The sequence below is a fragment of the Notothenia coriiceps genome, unplaced genomic scaffold (genome assembly GCF_000735185.1).
Source record: "Notothenia coriiceps isolate Sejong01 unplaced genomic scaffold, NC01 NC01_scaffold00008750, whole genome shotgun sequence".
In the NCBI taxonomy this organism is placed as follows: Eukaryota; Metazoa; Chordata; class Actinopteri; order Perciformes; family Nototheniidae; genus Notothenia; species Notothenia coriiceps.
In genome coordinates, this window is record NW_011341451.1 from 29,595 (window position 1) to 47,031 (window position 17,437).

At 41.4% G+C, this 17,437-nt stretch overlaps 1 protein-coding gene across 2 annotated transcripts; it reads left to right on the forward strand.

Annotated features, from left to right (window-relative positions):
• The first annotated feature begins 382 nt into the window (after positions 1 to 382).
• On the forward strand, positions 383 to 12,571 carry mib2 (MIB E3 ubiquitin protein ligase 2). Of its 2 annotated transcripts, XM_010770331.1 has the most exons (5): positions 383 to 423; positions 559 to 627; positions 10,576 to 10,998; positions 11,801 to 11,972; positions 12,378 to 12,571. In XM_010770331.1, exons 2-5 carry the CDS (start codon positions 597 to 599, stop codon positions 12,535 to 12,537), a joined length of 786 nt encoding a protein of 261 aa, XP_010768633.1. In that variant the 5' UTR covers positions 383 to 423; positions 559 to 596; the 3' UTR covers positions 12,538 to 12,571. The 2 variants fall into 2 exon arrangements, with proteins under 2 accessions (XP_010768633.1, XP_010768632.1); XM_010770330.1 differs by lacking the exons at positions 383 to 423; positions 559 to 627 and adding an exon at positions 5,809 to 5,905.
• Positions 12,572 to 17,437: the final 4,866 nt, after the last annotated feature.

The window sequence follows — 17,437 nt, forward strand, 5'->3', positions numbered from 1 at the left end:
TCTGTACTTTATATTTGTTGGATGGTAGGAACTGTTATTGTCACCTGTATGCTAAAAAAGTCAACCATTATACGGAGCACAATAAAACCCATTTAAAAATGATAGGAAAAAGGTTAGACTGTGAGGAACAGTTGCCTGCAGTTGTTTCCTGTGTCTACCGGCAACCTGCTTAGCTGAAATGAAAGGACTATGACACTATGCTGGAGGGCTGTCGCTGTTACACAACCCCTAACCCTGTACACCTGTCATCTTTCTGGTCATTTGGTAGTGATGAAGCAGAGCTCAGCAGCAGCTGACACACACACACACACACACACACACACACACACACACACACACACACACACACACACACACACACACACACACACTCTGGAACTACAACTGGACATAGTCAGGATTGCTCTCAGCCACACCTACTTGGTAACAAAATTTCAGTCATCTGCTGTTTCTTTGTCTTGTTGTCCACACTTGGCTGTGGGCTCCTCAAATCTTAATCACAATAATTAAGCGTGAAATGCTCCCTGGCTTACAACACAGACATGACTTGTGTTTTAGAGAAGCAGAGGGGAACAGCTGATTGCAATTGAGAAGAAATGGGGAAAATATTGTGGGGGAAGTCTCAAGGTAAGAGTTTTAAACACTTGGGATAACTTTTGGTGAAGGGTTAAGTCTGTGTTTATCTCTGTGTCGGTAATTTGAAGGTACACTGTGTAAAAACAGCCTTTAGTAGTGTGGGGCCTGTTTTGATCTGTTTGTATTTTAGTGGTTTCCCATAAATACTTGGTACGCATTTGTCTCCACACATGTTTCTTTTTAGCAGTTTAAGGCTGCAAGGAAAATAACTTTTACACAATCCTCCATACTCTATGGATAGGGCATATTTTAAAAGATGTATTCAAATAGAATTAATGGACACCATAACTAAAAACTAGGTGATAAGATAATTTAAGCTTTTACTGATCCCCAGAAGGGACATTGTGGTTGTTTAAGCAGCACAAAAGCAAATAGTAAAGAATCCATCTTTTGGTGTATAGCAGCTTTTGGTTAGTCTCAGAATGTTAACTGTGTTTCCAGCTCGTTCTTTAAACATGTAGTGTGTTTATGAAGAAAATGACCTGACTATAATTTAAAGGGAAAAAAAAGCATTCCTGGCTGACAGGTTGGCATGATATTCCAACGTGGAGCTTGACAGCGGCTGCCTGTCACCACAGTGAATTGATGGTTTTTAATGTAACCAACATGCATAGCCGCAAGCCAAAACCAATGTTGTTGACTGATGAAGCAGGACGCAGCATTTTTGCCTAATAGCCAATGGCTGTGATCATTTTGTACTAGTCAACTTTCCAGTCATTTCTCTTGGAGTGGAAAAGCAACCTGAGGCACTTTTTCGACTCAAGTTTAAAGTCTAAGAAAACAACCAGTGATATTGATTACATTTTATGATTATGTATCAGAAAAAACCCTTCATATCCATGTTATCTCTACTGGATGACACTGATGGCCAATATTTAGTTGTTAAGCTAAGGTATTTGAGGCATTTCAAAATGTTATCTTAAAGGGATGGCTTGGATGTTTTGAAGTGGGGTAGTATGAGGTAGTTATCCATAGTGAGTTTATAACCAGGTCCCACAGTCAAAAGAAGTTCTGCTTGCTTCTAGTTTGGAGAGGAAGACAGTAAGGGCACCGACTTGGGGCAGCAACATTTTAGCCACATTCAAAGGCCAACCAAATAAACTCCAAATCTAGAAATGTTTCAGTGTGTTACTTTGAGACCAGACATAGACCTGCACACTATGGAAAGGGGACAAAAGCCCTTATATGCAGCTTTAGCCAAAGCCACCAGACTTGCAGCGCCCAAGAGTTGCTGCTTTATCACTGCCTTCATTGGTTAGTTTGTTTGAGTTTATGTGTGACTTTGGTGATTTTAAACTAACAAAGGTCAAACAATAACCATTGATTAAAATGTTTATAAAAGGCCCAGCTTACACTAACAGTCGTGCTATGATGTTGGATGTTAGAGGGACTGCGATAAATGCAAAAGCAGATCCCTCTGTTTGAAATGAGATTCTATGATTGTTTTCGTTATACAATTTCAGTCTTCCTAAAATAAGATGTAAGAAATCTAAATATATCGCCTTGCTTACAATATCCAAATATTCCAATGCTAACCCCTGTATCATGATGCGTATCATATGGCCAATAAACAGCCCTAGTTTCCCTACCAAGATCTTCCCAGCTGGACTGAGGATTCAGACTAACCCCCTCGGGCCACATGCCAGTCCTGTAATAGTTACAAAGATTACAGTTTGAGTTGCAACGTGTTGTGCTGCCATGAGAGTCAGCACTTCAGAGTCATCCGGTTTAATATAGACTGAGTTAACGTCATTGATCTCTGTGAGAATATTCGGTGCCTGTAGCAGCAGTTTGATAGAGGAATGGTTCCAGTAGCAACACCTACATTTGAAGCAGGAGTTCGGATTAGATTGATGTCGTGGGGTAGAGGGTGACATGTTGAGTGTTGTGTGAATTCACAAGGATTTTGCCATATTTTTCGGTCAGATGACTGTATGTCACTATTTATTTGAAGAGGTGTTCTATGAATGAATGCCCTCCTTTGTATGATGTAGGCTAAAAAGTCCATCACGCAGACAGCAGCAGCTTTGTTTTCAACACGGCGATGGTGGTGTAATAAACTTAATTTTCATTATAAACCCGTGTCTCAAACACTTCCCTAAGCCCCCCCCCCACGTTTATTCATTTGCTACCGCTCATGTCCTGGCTCCACCAGCTGTACATCCATGTGTGCCAGCCAGACGCTTTTTTTGGCTTCCATATTGGTGGGGTCTCCCACAGCTGTGGACACATTAAATTAGAAGCATTAGAGCATTGTTTAAGGATATTAAAGCATTTGGACACACACACACACACACACACACACACACACACACACACACACACACACACACACACACACACACACACTCCCTTTTTCCTCCTACCTGTGTGAGCCTGCAGGAGACTCTGGTATTGCCAGTTTGCTGCTAAAAAGGAGGATCATGGCAGGTTCCCATTCATCAAAAACCTCCTCCAGCCCCACCCCTTTCCTTTTTCCCTGAACCCCCCCTCCCGTGCACACACACCCAAAAAAAAAAAAATGCAACATCCAGACCCTCCCCCGAAAAACATATTGCCCCTCCCCCCCTTCCCTCTGTCCTCTGCTTGTCTGCTCATTGGCAGCAGAGAGGGCTGTACATCCTTATGTGGAGCTTGATGCGCATGTTTTTGTACATATTGATCAGTAAACACAGTGTGTCTGCTTAACATGCGTGTTACTGACACTTGGTGTCCTTGGTGATGGGATGTAGCGTCAGAGGAGTCTAATGCGGAGCACAGCCCACTGGCCTGTTTTCATGTGAGAGGAAGGGGAACGTCGACTTGAATGCGGCGCTTGTCGGGCAGCCGCTCTCCCCGGCCATCCTCTTCCCTCTCCGCTTCTCTCTGCCTCCTTCACCCTGGTAATCCTTGCTGACACGACCCACAAAGGACTCAATGCTGGCTGCATCCTCCAGCATCAGGGCTCTCTCCTCTCCCTCCTCCAGTTCTGATCCGTTACAGTCAGCCTGTAGGACGCTGTTTCTGTAGAGCGGCTGTATATCACATCTCTGGAATACCGGCCTGGCTGCCCTCCTCCTCCTCCACCCCCTGTATCCACTCCTCCTCATCCTCGTCGGCAGGTTCATTCAGGGAGTGCAGCATCAGAACAGCGCTTCAGCCCTGAGGAGGCGTTTTTTTTATCTCACTGGAAGCTGGTTGAACCGCTGGTAGCAGGAGGTTGGAGCTGCTTCCTCTCCTTGCCTATTGTTGTCGGCCTCTCTATTCACCATTCTGCACATCAATATACCAACAGGTAAACCAGCTAAACAGGACATGCTTTATTTATCAGGAGATGCAGTTTCCGTCTTTACTATTTTGGTAATCCTAGCACGTATTTCTTGTTAGACAGTGGAATCCATGTAAGGGTGCTGTTCTTATTTTAGCATATAGAGCAGCATATTCTTTTTTATGTCAGTTGGGAATCTTATGAAGATAAGCCATGTCCTTCATCTTAAATTAAATATGGCTGCTTCCAATAGCGTTTTCAAATTAGCTGATTCCACTGTCTCAGAAGGGTAATAGGATCATGTGCAAACACAACACGGTCGGTAGGCAGCCATACGTTCGTGACCATGCTACTACAATTGTGCCACATGTCATTGCAATCTGTAGTAAAGCTAGTGACGTGCTAAGCATGCAGGCATACATCTAGCTGCCGACGCTATCCCTGTTTGTGTAACAGACTGGTGACGATCGAAAAAGCAAAACATATTGTGACCTTTGCGTAAGGTGATCTGAGTGTTGTGCAATAGTTTTGGGTTTAACATGTAGATTATTTATTGGAGGTAGCCCAAATACAGCATATATATTTCCCCAGGCTTATTTGAGTAGCTATCACAGCATAAGGTGCTTGATGCAGACAATGCCCACAGTGCTGTGAGAATCAATATCAAAAGGATGTTATCATGGTAGTGTAAGATTCAATTAAGGTGGGTGATTGCGTCGCTCAGATTACTTGATTGACGATCATCTTCAGGCACTGAATGAAATGATCCTATCCAGGAGCAGAGTAGATGAGACTGATTGATATGTTTGAGTCTGGTTAATTAAAACAAAATAGGATAGAGAGCTCTAAGGGAAAGTATGCCCTCATTTTTGAGAAATAAATAGGGATAACAGCCAGGAAAATAAGTGGTGGATGTGGCCAGCAGCAAAACATATTGTTGAATCCTAAAAAACCCAATATATCTTTAAATGTATTATATTTTGTATTTTTTCCCAGCTTTAACTTGCAGTCTGTTTCTGACTAAACTGAACCTGCTATACAGTATATGATATTTTCAAAGCACCAGACACCATTGACAAAGACAGTACTGCTTGACTATGTTAGTTTACTGGTAGTGGTAGACCATCTACTCTTGTGTTCCGCTTGGTAAGATCACTGTTTTATCAATGGAGTCTGGTGGCTTGGGTGAGGGCATAAATAAAGACTTCGGGTTAAAGCAGAGGAAATATTGAACTATCGCATACACTCAAATAGATATCAATTGTAGGTGTGCCGGGCCCCTAAAATAAATATGTTTTGCTGTTGCCCTTGTCCACAGCAATACATTGAATAGCTTTAGTGCTGTTTTCCTGTTGGCTTCCGTGTCCCAACCACCATCTACTGTAGAAATATACTCTCACAAAGTATCTCAAATATCACTCTTCAAAACATTGGAACTATCGCGTTTTTGCGATAAAGTATTTCACTCAATAATGACTTCTGAAATAATGTACGACTTGACATGTAACACAGGACTGATTTACAACTGTTAAATAAGCTCTTTTTTTTTTACAAGAAATGAGCCTAGCAAACCAAAGAGATGTAAAGCTTCCTCCCACTACCGATTATATGATAATGCCCCATTACTATACAAAGTGATGTAATTACCAGAAACACAGTCCTTTGTAAGATAAGCACTTTAAATACCTTTTCCAGCCATTATGTTTATTTAATTCCTTTTTTAAGATAAGGCACCAGGCAGACCTTGAGCAACATCTGTCAGACACAAAAAAAATCAACCAAGCTCAGGAGAATAGAACTACATGTTCCAAAACAAAGAGCAAAGTTCACAGCAAACCAAATACTGAGCCAGGAAGGGTTCACTCCCCCCTGTCAGTAGGATGACTGCTGCATAGTGCTCAGGACTTCAGATGGTCCTGCTGGTTGACCCGGGATAGCAGCATTGCAAAGCTTGCCATTCCACAGAGAACTGGAATCCTACAGCTTTTAACATGTTCAAAAGTGGACTTAAGATCATTGGGCGTGAGTATGCTATCCCACAATAATCTGATATGGTCGTACAGCAAGTGCTTTTAGAGTATCGTGGGTTTGCTGTGGTTTGAGTTTTTGTTGAAGGCTCAGGGGATAAAGCTTGCTGATAGGAAGATTTCTGCTGGTATCAAGTTGCTTTCAAATCCGTTGCCATTAAGCTTGTAAGAATGCTTGAGGACAAGGCTGAAGACAAACATGTGAAGATGTTGAAGTTTCTTAGATGCGATCATTATGAGATATTTTCCACGGTACACAGGGACTAGGATTTGAGAAAAAGAAGCTAAGACAAGCAGAAGCCTGAAATGGAAAAAGTCTAATTTTAGGCCTGTTGCCCCCTCTGAAGACATCTTTGTAAATGTGTTATTTACTTGGGGTCCTTATTGATTTTCCAGAAAGCCACCAGATGTTTCTGACACGAACCAGTTCCAGCAGGCTGTTTCTCATTTCTGATATTAAGGGTAAAGCCCGAGAGCCTTTGCCAGGATTGAACTTTGCTTAGCGTTTAGGTCCAGTGGAAGTAATATGTAGAAATATGCACAGTCAAACAGCCTCTTCTTATTAGACTTTAGAGAGAGGATATAATCCAGTCACACCACGTGTCACAGGACACAAGGCAAGGTTCTGCTGCTTGAAAATGAGTCTCATTGTTTTTTATCAGTGTGCAGATCCTGGTCTGCCTGCCATGCTGCGTAAACAATTATGAGATATTTTATCTGCGTAGTAAAACCAGCAGCCTTGGTAAATAGCCTATGCCCATGTGCCCTATGTAAGACTACCTTACTTAACCTGAAGCAGTGACACGTGCGCTGATATTGACTCTTAAACATGTTGTTTAATCACGACCAACCAAACAGTCTGTGATGCACAATTTCATCACAGATTCATTGTTTTTTTAATGTGCACATTGGAAAACGTACTAAATCCCATGTTTTTGTAGTGTATAAAGTATGCAGTTTGATTGACCCTTTCCAGTTGGTACAAAATGGTACAATTCATTATGAACAGTGACTTTTTTTATTTTTTATATGGAAATTACAAGAACAATAACATTTTTTGACTATAATTTGATTTAAAAAACATTTTTTTAACCTAAAATATAAAGTGTTTTGCAATATAATCGCCAACAGTATATGGATCTCTAAAACCATATTGATTGCAGTTTACAGCAGAAAAATACTTCTACTTCATGGAAATTGCATAATATTCTGGAGCAGTCTTTGATCATTTGTTTACGGTGTGTGTCTATCTGTGCTGTGGCCAAACGCCTGTCTGGTTGTTTGTGTAAAGGAGGTTGATGTTGCCCTCCCAGATTGGCCCTCAGCAGTGTGTATGATAGAAGTCAGCCCATCTGTTATTGCAGGCAGAGAGCAGTAATACTGCTGTCTCAGCCCTCAGTGATCAAAATCTGTAAAACTGTGATTTGTCCCATCTTTACGATTTCCATCATCTGATTTCTAGTCCAGCTCGACTGAGTCCAGGTTACGCTTAGTACTTATTCGGGTGAAATTGCTTTTGTTGTTATTAGGGGTCAAATTTGATGATACAAGTCTGAACTGTAAGCCTTTTCTTGTTACTGCAGATAACAATTTCATATTAGATATGGAAATGCACAAGTAAACACATAAGATTGAAGCTAGAGTCCACAATGTTCAGACCACAAGTGTGTGTTTTTGTTCCCACAAATGTACTTCTAAAACATAAAGAACAATCACATTGAAAGCTTTCTACTAGGGCTACACAATTCATTTGAATGTTATCAAAATGGATATACCAACTAGGACAATAACGAAATTTCCGTAGGCGATTTACCAAATATGGGAACTATATGGCTGATGTAACGTGGTGCTGCAAAGAAGTCCCGGCCTACAAACGGTATTCTACAGAATCCTACTTAAAATCCTTGTTTGGGTACAGACCCTTTTGTAAAAAACACACCATGATCATGTTAGTATATTTTTCAATTATCATCTTTGAATATCTTTCTGAAATGGTCATTCTCTCTTACATTACAAATCATATCTCAATTGCCATATCACTCAAAAATAATCACAAGTAGCTATTTTTTACCAAATCATGTTCTTCCCTATAGAACTGCTGAGTTGCGATTTAAGTGTGCATTACTTTATACATTGGCGGCCCCACATTTTAGAGGCAAGAGCTTTATTGGTATGTAGTAATCGCTCTCTGCTGTTTAGGATACAACTTTTGGATTCATTCTTATTCTCTAGCAGTGACCATCTGTCAACAGAACTCACGTGCAATGAGATTTAGGAAGATAAGAGTCTTTTTTTACTTAATGTTTTTGCCAAATGGAGCTAGAGCTTTTTTTCTGGGGTGTCCATTTGTACGTGGTGTTGTAGAGAGGAAGAAAAAAGCTTACAGTAACACTAAGTGTCCCTGATTCTTGTTGTGTAGGTAGAGTCATCCCCTAAATCCCCTGTGTTGCATCTACTTGTCAGTACCGGTCTTGGTGTACTCGATAGTGATTAGATATCGGTGTGTTTGGCCTCTCTGGAAACCACAGTGTGGGAGTTGGTGGTGTCGGTAATGGTGATGTGGTTAATGGTGGGTGTGTGTTTTTAATGTAGGCGGTAGGTTCTGTTTTTTTTTCTTTGTCTGCAAAACAGTTCCTCAATCTAGGATGCTACATTGTGGTCATACTTTACCGCAAATGTTAAGTGAGCCTTTTTAGGTTGTGGGAATTATTAAACAAAATACCCTTCCCATCTTGTATTGTTTTTAGGTCAGAGAGAAATCCATTTAGATTGTATTGTGAATAACTCATAAACCAACTTGGCTATTCTTCATCCATCCACACCCAGAATGCTGCAGGAGCTGCGTGAAAGCCTGTGACAGCTCCTCAGTTTGCATGCTGGAATGTCGGATGATTGGCCAGGATATTATTTCCGTGCATAAAAGAGACTAAGCTGTCATTCTTGGACAGAAAATGGAAGTATAAGTAGCCAGCTTCCCTTCCTTTTGATCCCCTACATCCCATATGTTTTCCTGCTTAAGCAGATGCCTTTAATACCCAAATGACATTGTAATCTTGATAAGCGTGCAAGTGTAATCTCCTCCACATTACAGACATCTGCCCATCCTATTATTGAAAGTTTGAACCCTATGCCTGAACCACCAGCCTTTAAGCTAAATAGTCCTATCGGATGAAAATCACAGCATAAATGCAGGGTATTTGTCGATATTAAGGCTATATTTAAACAAATATGGATTGTCTTTAAAACAATGATTACTTATTGAAAAGTTTCCTGTCCAAACCATCATTTATAGATCAATTATATCAACTTCCAACACTGATAGCCCTGCCCTGCTATTGCTAGAAAGTGGACATTGGTGTCAATGCTTGTGAAACAAAAATGTGGATATTTGCTTCACTTTCTTTTTTAGGGTTAGGGTTAGTGTTACTGTGCACATGTCAAATCTCTTCAGTGAACTTGCTTCTTTTCTAAAACACAAAAACACATTAACACAGGCAGAAAAAGTGCTGTCTTTGAGCCGTAATCTAAAAGCTTTAGTTATGTTCTTGGTACATATTGACAATGTTACGTTCTGTCCTTCAGTTCTACAAGGCTGCAGTTTAACTTTTCTGCAAGCTCACAAAGAGGATTTAGTTGTATCATTAGGCACAGAAATAGCACTGCAGTGTCAACAAAGACTGCTTTATGCTTGTTTAATGTCTTGTTTAGAAGTGTAACGGTGGAGATGGAACACTGCACTAGTGTATACAAATATACTTCTGACACATGTGTGATTAATGGATGTGATTGGATGTCTGCTGATGGTCATGCTCATCAGCAAAGTTTCTTTCTATATTATCGCTGACTCAAGCTACCACATAAATGTCGCTTCCTCTATTAGTTCTTGTTTCTATAGCACCTAGTGGCCTTCATTAAAAACACTAGTAGATACATGTCATGTGGATACCTTTAGTTACTGTGTGTGTGTGTGTGTGTGTGTGTGTGTGTGTGTGTGTGTGTGTGTGTGTGTGTGTGTGTGTGTGTGTGTGTGTGTGTGTGTGTGTGTGTGTGTGTGTGTGTGTGTGTGTGTGTGTGTGTGTGTGGGGTCAGGGCTTTATTGGAGCAGTGGCGTCCAGCTGCTCTCCAGCAATGTGCCATGAAACACAGCGAGGCCTTCAGTGAATGATCCACCAGCAAAGGGAGAACACAGCTCTGAAATTAATGAGACATATGGCGTGTTGCTTTGAGTCCCTCATCAGCCACTCACAGACTTGTAGTCAGACACAGGTGGCGTGATTCCTTTGTCTAAAAGGCTGTGGAAATAACCCAAAATGTACCATTGCCAGATTAATGCCTTGAAATATTTATTCCATTAAAACTAAATTTGGACAGTGCAATATTCGAATCGACAAAGTATAATATTTGATGAATGGTATTCTGAATGAAGTATTGATGGGCTGCAAAGTTATATATATTTTACAATGAGAATGATGAATACAAATCAATCCCTCCTATATCATAATTGCAATATCTGTCAAAATAATCAAAATTAGTTATTTATATCGCGTAGCACTTATCATAACTTTGAAACCCATTCCTCTACTTTATTTGTGAATGCAGTATCTGTGACTTTCCTGCTTTCAGTTTCCACATTTTCATTAAACTTGCATCTCTTCTTACCTCCAGTGACCCCTGACCTGTTCCCGGATACACCCCTGGTGCCCTCCCTGCCCACAATATCGTCGGCGCGGGCCAGCCCCGCCCCTCAGAAGCCGCGGAGGCGCAGCAGCAGCGGGAGCAACAGCGGGAGCAACAGCGGGAGCAACAGCGCTGCCAGGCCCCGGCCGCTGCGCCCAGCCCCCAGGCCGGGCCCGAGCAGAGGCAGCATGGAGGTGGGCATGCGCGTGGTGCGTGGTCTGGACTGGAAATGGGGTAACCAGGATGACGGCGAGGGCCACCTGGGCGCTGTAGTGGAGATCGGGCGGCAGGGCAGCACTACTACACCAGACAAGACGGTGGTGGTGCAGTGGGACAGCGGCACAAGAACCAACTACCGCACTGGCTACCAGGGCTCCTATGACCTGCTGCTCTATGACAACGCTCAAATCGGTAAGCTAGAAGGCTAGGGTTATTTTTTTTTCAGATTTGAAATGTTAAAGATGCGTGTGTTTCAAAACCTGAAAATAGATTTGGTTATATTACATGAAAAACACATTTCCAACCTTCCAACATTTTCCAACGTTTGATATCCAATACATTTATGCAGCCTATATTTTCAATTAATTTGCAGCTGCTTGCATGCTCTTGATCACAAAGACATTTTCCAGTGAGAATTTGGGACCTTAAAATGAGCTCTCCGAGAACCATGCCTTAACCTTATCAGACGTCATTGTCTTTGAAATTTGACTATAGGGTTTGAAACTCTACCGAAAGCAAAGTTAATCCAGAATTTCCAAGCACAAGCGATCATCCATTAACTCGCACACAAAGCCCATTCTGAGTAGGCATCTCAGCCTCCCCCCCCCCCAAGTAGATTTCAGATCTGTGGGAAACACTGGGCTTGGTACGTATCTCTATACATTAGCCATTAAGCTCTATACTGGACTCAAATGACACATACAGTAATGCAGGGCTCATTACCATTTTGCTCCATTTAAAGCGAAATTGTTCTGCCTCAGAAGCTTGCCCTTCAGTTAATGGAGCGCAAGAAGAGAAGGGATGAGGGGGTGGGGGTATTTTTGTCATCATGTTTGTGCCTTGGATCCTCCACATCCCATGATATGAGCCGCTGTGATAAGTAGTGCGGACATGACGTATGCCTTCACTGCTTCACTTGCACTATAGCAACCTCAGCCATGTTAAATTCATAGCCCCACTCACCTTTCTCCAACAACCTCCCCTTCCCCTGCAGGCGTGCGTCACTCCAATATCATCTGTGACAGCTGCAAGAAGCACGGCATCATGGGAATGCGATGGAAGTGCAAGGTGTGCTTCGACTATGACCTGTGCACCCAGTGTTACATGAACAACAAGCACGACCTGAGCCACGCTTTCGAGCGCTACGAGACAGCGCACTCCCAGCCGTGAGTACTGCACTGCCAGCACAATTGATCCTTATTTAAATTCTAATTACGGTGTTGTCCGTCACAATGTCTCCTCTTGACCGGCTTGCTCTATTCAAATCCAGTTTGACTCATAGGAGGTTAGACCTTATTAGTGTTGTATCCTCCAATTAACTTTCATTAGTCTGGTGTCTGGCTACACAGGCCAACAGCATCATCAGCTTTTCCACTTTTGTCTGTTTGATTTGCTGAGTTTCTAATGGTGATTTAATAATATTATCAGGGTTCATTTCCAGATGACAGTAATTTTATAAATGAATGGCTCACCCTTAAGTCAGTTTAGGCAAACCACACTCGCCCCCGTCTTCCTGACTCTTAGTGTCCTACGTATCCTGCACTGGAGTGACTTGAATTCTCCCTTTTTAGAATCCACTCTTCTGCATCAGTTCACAGTAAAGCTCCAAACTGCTGCAGGCACCGTCTGAATGTCAGCTGGATGGCCTGTTCTCGTTTTGACGAGGTGATATGTATGACCCAGATTCCTCCTATAGTTCAGCCCAGTCCAGGTCCTATACGGTTCCGTTGATTTTCCTGTGCTTGCTGTCCAATGAACTGTGCAATTGTGGGTAAGATTCAAGACTTGCTACTCTTTAGCTTAGCTTTGATTTGATTAAATATTGTATTAAGCTAGGCAAGAAGGGTAGTTATTGTCTTCTAAGAAAATGTCCAACCATGATTTGATTCATTCAGGATGAGCTACTATTTATATAAGAAGCAACATAGAGACAGAAGAGTTAAACAAATTCAAAACTGAATTGTTACAGCTCCTTAACATGACTTCAAACTGGCATCCTTGCTATCAATTTCTGTGATTGCATTCTCAATAGATATGAGAAACGTCTTCCTAAAGCCATTTCAGGTTAAGGAGTTTTAATGATGTACTCTGATGGTTGGGGTGGAAATGGAGCTGCACACCAATTACACCAATTAGTTAAGCATACTGACAGGAGTTGGAATCTCATTTCGTCCCCTACCTCAGTTTCTCTTCACAAATATTGATTGTCATGAGGCCCAAATGTTGGGCTCAACAGTGTACTTCATTATGGAGATGTTTTTTGGGTGGAGCAAACACCTGCATGTAACCCTCAGGTCAAACCTGGTCTTCCCTCTGTGGACAATGCACAAATACTCATTCATTCTCACTGAAAACTTCATTGACTTTGGTCAAATGTTTTGTATAATTATTTCTAATAATTGCATTAAAACATAGATTTCAGTCTTAAGAAAGTAGTACAATCGTACACTTTATAAAATAATTGGATGTTGTTGCAGTGATGTGATTTTTGATGCTATTTGTATGCCTCTTGTGTGGAATTGTGTCGCCCCATATTGTTTTTTGGAGAAAAAAAACCCGGCAGTGACCATATTTGAAGGAGATGGTAGATGAGCGAGGCTCGCTAAGTCACTAGCTAATGCTATTGCTAGCAAGACTAGTTGGGTACATCCATCATTAATGTAGTCAAATTAACTTGAAAGCCAATTCCAAAAATACTTGCAACCTTGGTGTTCAACCTGCTGGCAATCAAAAAGAATGCAGGTTTAAAGCTGCTTTCAGAACATTTTCCCTCTGCTCACCGCAAGCAAGGTCCAGAGTCTTGGCAGCTGTCGGTTTTGTTTCTATGGTTCCCTCCCCTGTAGCCTTGTGTCACTTCTGGCTACATCACATGCAGATGATAACTAATTTGTTTTGCTTTGAAAGGTCAGACGCAATCAAGGCCAAAGTTAAAATAGTTGTACTCTTTGCTCTACCAGTCTAGGGGCATATCTTCCGCCTAGTCAGGTGGCACTATCTCTCCATGGGAAGATAACTGCTATGGGCATCCAGAGCTTTAATCTGAGTTTTTTTAAAGGTTTGTACAGTAATCCAAAGTAACACGTTGGTAAGATAAAATTGTTAAACTTGGAAAACTAGAAATAAGTCATCAGAAATATCCTACTTTTTCTGGGTTGATAAGTAATATGTTAGTAGTACCATTGCCAACATCGTATTTGAAAACTCAAATTTACTGTAAGAATTTGCTGTTGTTTGGTAAACTTATACAGTCTGTAAAAATCCTTTTTCATAGTGTGACATTGGTTGAGGTCACAATAGGAGTACAATGTGTATCAAATTACATCAACACAGCACATTCATTTAGTTTAGCAAAAGCTGTCACATAAAATGCCAATTTAAACCTTTGTTTCAGATAGAGAACAATTCTGTATGAAACTCACAAGGTTAAGATTTGAAAGACTATTGTTGGACACCTTTTAATGCTACATTTCTTAAATGGATAAAATACTAACATAAATATTTTCACTAATCTAAAAGGTACTGAGAAAATGGATGCTCTTTCGTTTGTCTGCATTCCTTCTGAATGGATTGACGTCACTGATAACACACAGGGTCTGTCTCAGTTATTGAAGTCCATAAGACTGACTCATCTAAGGTCATTCAGACAGCCTGTGAATAAGATCTTCAAACACAACTATCTTCTGTATATCATTGTGTAATAGTGACTTTTTTAGACAGTGCGTAGGATGTGGGTTTAGTGTGCATAATTGACCCCTCTTAATGTGAAAGTTCCTTCTTTGGTTAAAGATAGCATTGTCCTTTTGACAGACTTCTTTATTTGCTGCATTTCCTCAATCATTGCTTTCACTTCTCCAATATGTGGCCTATTTGCAAATATACCCCGTGGAGGTGACATGAAATAACATTTCAGCTTTAAGAAAATATGAACTATTACACATTAGTGAACAGATTTGATTTACTGGGTGAAATTCTTTTGAAGACTTTGAATGAAATAGTCCTTACTGCAAATATATAGGCAGTGTTCGAATTACCCATTTGCTTTCGGGGGAGCCCTATTTTTCAGTGCACATCCTGCTACTAGATATATCACACGCATGCGCTGTTGACTGGCGCAGCAGCGAGGATTCGATCAGACGGTGTCACTTCGCCGGCGGCTGTGGCCGTTGATGAAGCCTCTTCACGCTCCGCATCGGCAGGCCTCTCCCTCGGTGTGGAGCTGTCAAGATTTGGGCTCCCCCTATTTATCTCAAAGTCAAGTTTCATGGATCATAACTCTGAACAAAACGTTGTTCAGCACACAAATTACGTCTCCTAAGTACGTGGTAAGTTGACAACGAACTATCAATCACACTGTTGATAAAAAAAAAAGCCATACGTGCTGTCCTCACGGCCAAAACGGACCACATTAAATTGGTCTCTTTCTGCAGCCCGGAGGAAGAAACGATTGCTAGGGACTGTCTGCAAAAGTGCAACACCGAATAAAAGAGAATACCAATAATATTCAATCACCTTCACTAATTAAACAATATTACTACAAACCTCACTACACACTCAATAGTCTCCTGTTGGCATATTACAGCAGATGAGTTTGGGGAGAATAGGTTTGGAATAAATTTTGGGGAATATTTATCTGTATACTAAAGTAACGTTATTGAAATGATGATGCCATGTTTATTGAAGATTTTAATACGAAATATTCTAAAATATTCAAAAGCACATTCTTCCAAACTCTCTTCTGTAGTAATGAGCAACAGGAGACTATTGATGTGGTGGTAGTGATTTGGTAGCATCCCTGCATAATAGTGAGATATTGAAGGATTATACCATATTATGAAGATTTTACATAATAAATATTCCTCCGAAATTATTCAAAAGCACATTCTCGGAGAGACTCTCTGNGAGTGAGTTAATGTTGGAAGGCTTTGTTGAACAGATGAGTTTTCAGGGTTGATTTGAAGATGTTCAGAGAAGGGGCGTTACGGATTTCAGCTGGGAGGGAGTTCCAGAGGGTGGGGGCAGCGACACTGAAGGCACGGTCCCCGAAGGTGCGGAGGCGTGAATGGGGAATGGAGAGCAGGCCGGAGTCTGAGGATCGAAGGGTGCGGGACGGAATGTATGGGTGGGTGGAGGAGATCTGTGAGGTACTGAGGCGAGAGGGCATGGAGGGATTTGTAGGTGACGAGGAGGAGTTTGTAGGTGGTGCGGGACTTGACCGGGAGCCAGTGGAGGTTGAAGAGAATGTGGGTGATGTGCTGCCAGGGCTTGGTGTGTGTGAGAACCCTGGCTCTGGATGTACTGGAGCCTGTCCAGGGTTTTGCTGGGAACCCCGGACAGGAGTCCGTTGCAATAGTCCAGGCGGGAGGTAATGAAGCAGTGAATGAGCTTCTCTGCAACAGAGTCGGAGAGTGATGCCCGGAGTCTGGATATGTTTCTAAGGTGGAAGAAGGCTGATTTTGATACTGACTTGATGTGGTTCTGAAATGAAAGGGTTGAATCCAATACAAGGCCAAGGTTGCGGACCTGAGGGCAGTGTTCGAATTACCCATTTGCTTTCGGGGGAGCCCTATTTTTCAGTGCACATCCTGCTACTAAATATATCACACGCACGCTCTGTTGACTGGCGCAGCAGCACGGATTCGATCAATTGCTATAAAATCACTCTGCTATTACTACAGACGGTGTCACTACGCTGGAGGCTGTGGCCGTTGTTGAAACCTCTTCAGGCTCCGCATCGGCAGGCCTCTCCCTCTGTGTGGAGCTATGTGTGGAAACCCTGACATGTATATATATATATATATATACTGTATGTACTGCCTATGTATCATTATAAAGGAAGACAATTATGAAATGACATTTAACTTTGATTAAAAACCGTAATTTAAGACAAAACAGAATTAACAATTAAAAGCTTCAATATAATTGGACAACTATTATAAATAACAGAATAAAAGTTACAATACAATGCCAGAAATAAAAAGAACATTTGTTTTAATAAAAGAAAGAGGCAAAAAGAAATGTCTTGAGTCTTCCTCTTAGGCCCCACGGACCCGGTTCCGGGGCCGAAATCGCTTCATTTGCAGGAAACAACGTCTAAGGAACCTTAATATTTAATAAAATATGAATATTTTATATCCATATAACGGGAAAAAACTAATTTCACTGATCTTTTTCATTTTTTTTTTTAAAACCACACAATGCTAACAGTGAGCCTCTGAATTAGCCCCGAGCGAAAAATGCTAACCTATTACTGCACCGAAAATCACTCCTAGCTCCCTTATTGCTTATCCTAGCAGCACATCCAACACATCGCTTATGATCGTAAAGACACAGAATCTAACGGTGCCCACCTCAACACTGAAAGGTACAAACTCGCGACGTTATCAACAAAAACGTACATCAAAACAAGTGGCGCTAGGTAGACCACAACGCTAACATGGCTTACCTTTGTCTTTGTCTGGTCTAAACTGGTCTTCAATGGCATTAAAACGATAACAACGATGATGTAGTTAATCCATAGGTTAATATCCAATGTGGCTGTGCCCCCTTTGAAATGTTCTGATAATCTATAAGCAATAAAACTGCAATTCCGTTTTTAAAAAGTAGAGCAGGCTATTCCTAGGCTCTGTAGCTT

Bases quoted from the DNA above. Each gene is read 5' to 3' on its own strand.
- mib2 (XM_010770331.1), top strand. From the start codon at position 597: ATGGGGAAAATATTGTGGGGGAAGTCTCAAG. The intron at 10,999-11,800 runs GTAAGCTAGAAG...CTTCCCCTGCAG, and splicing joins CTATGACAACGCTCAAATCG to GCGTGCGTCACTCCAATATC. The intron at 11,973-12,377 runs GTGAGTACTGCA...CTCCCTTTTTAG, and splicing joins GAGACAGCGCACTCCCAGCC to AATCCACTCTTCTGCATCAG.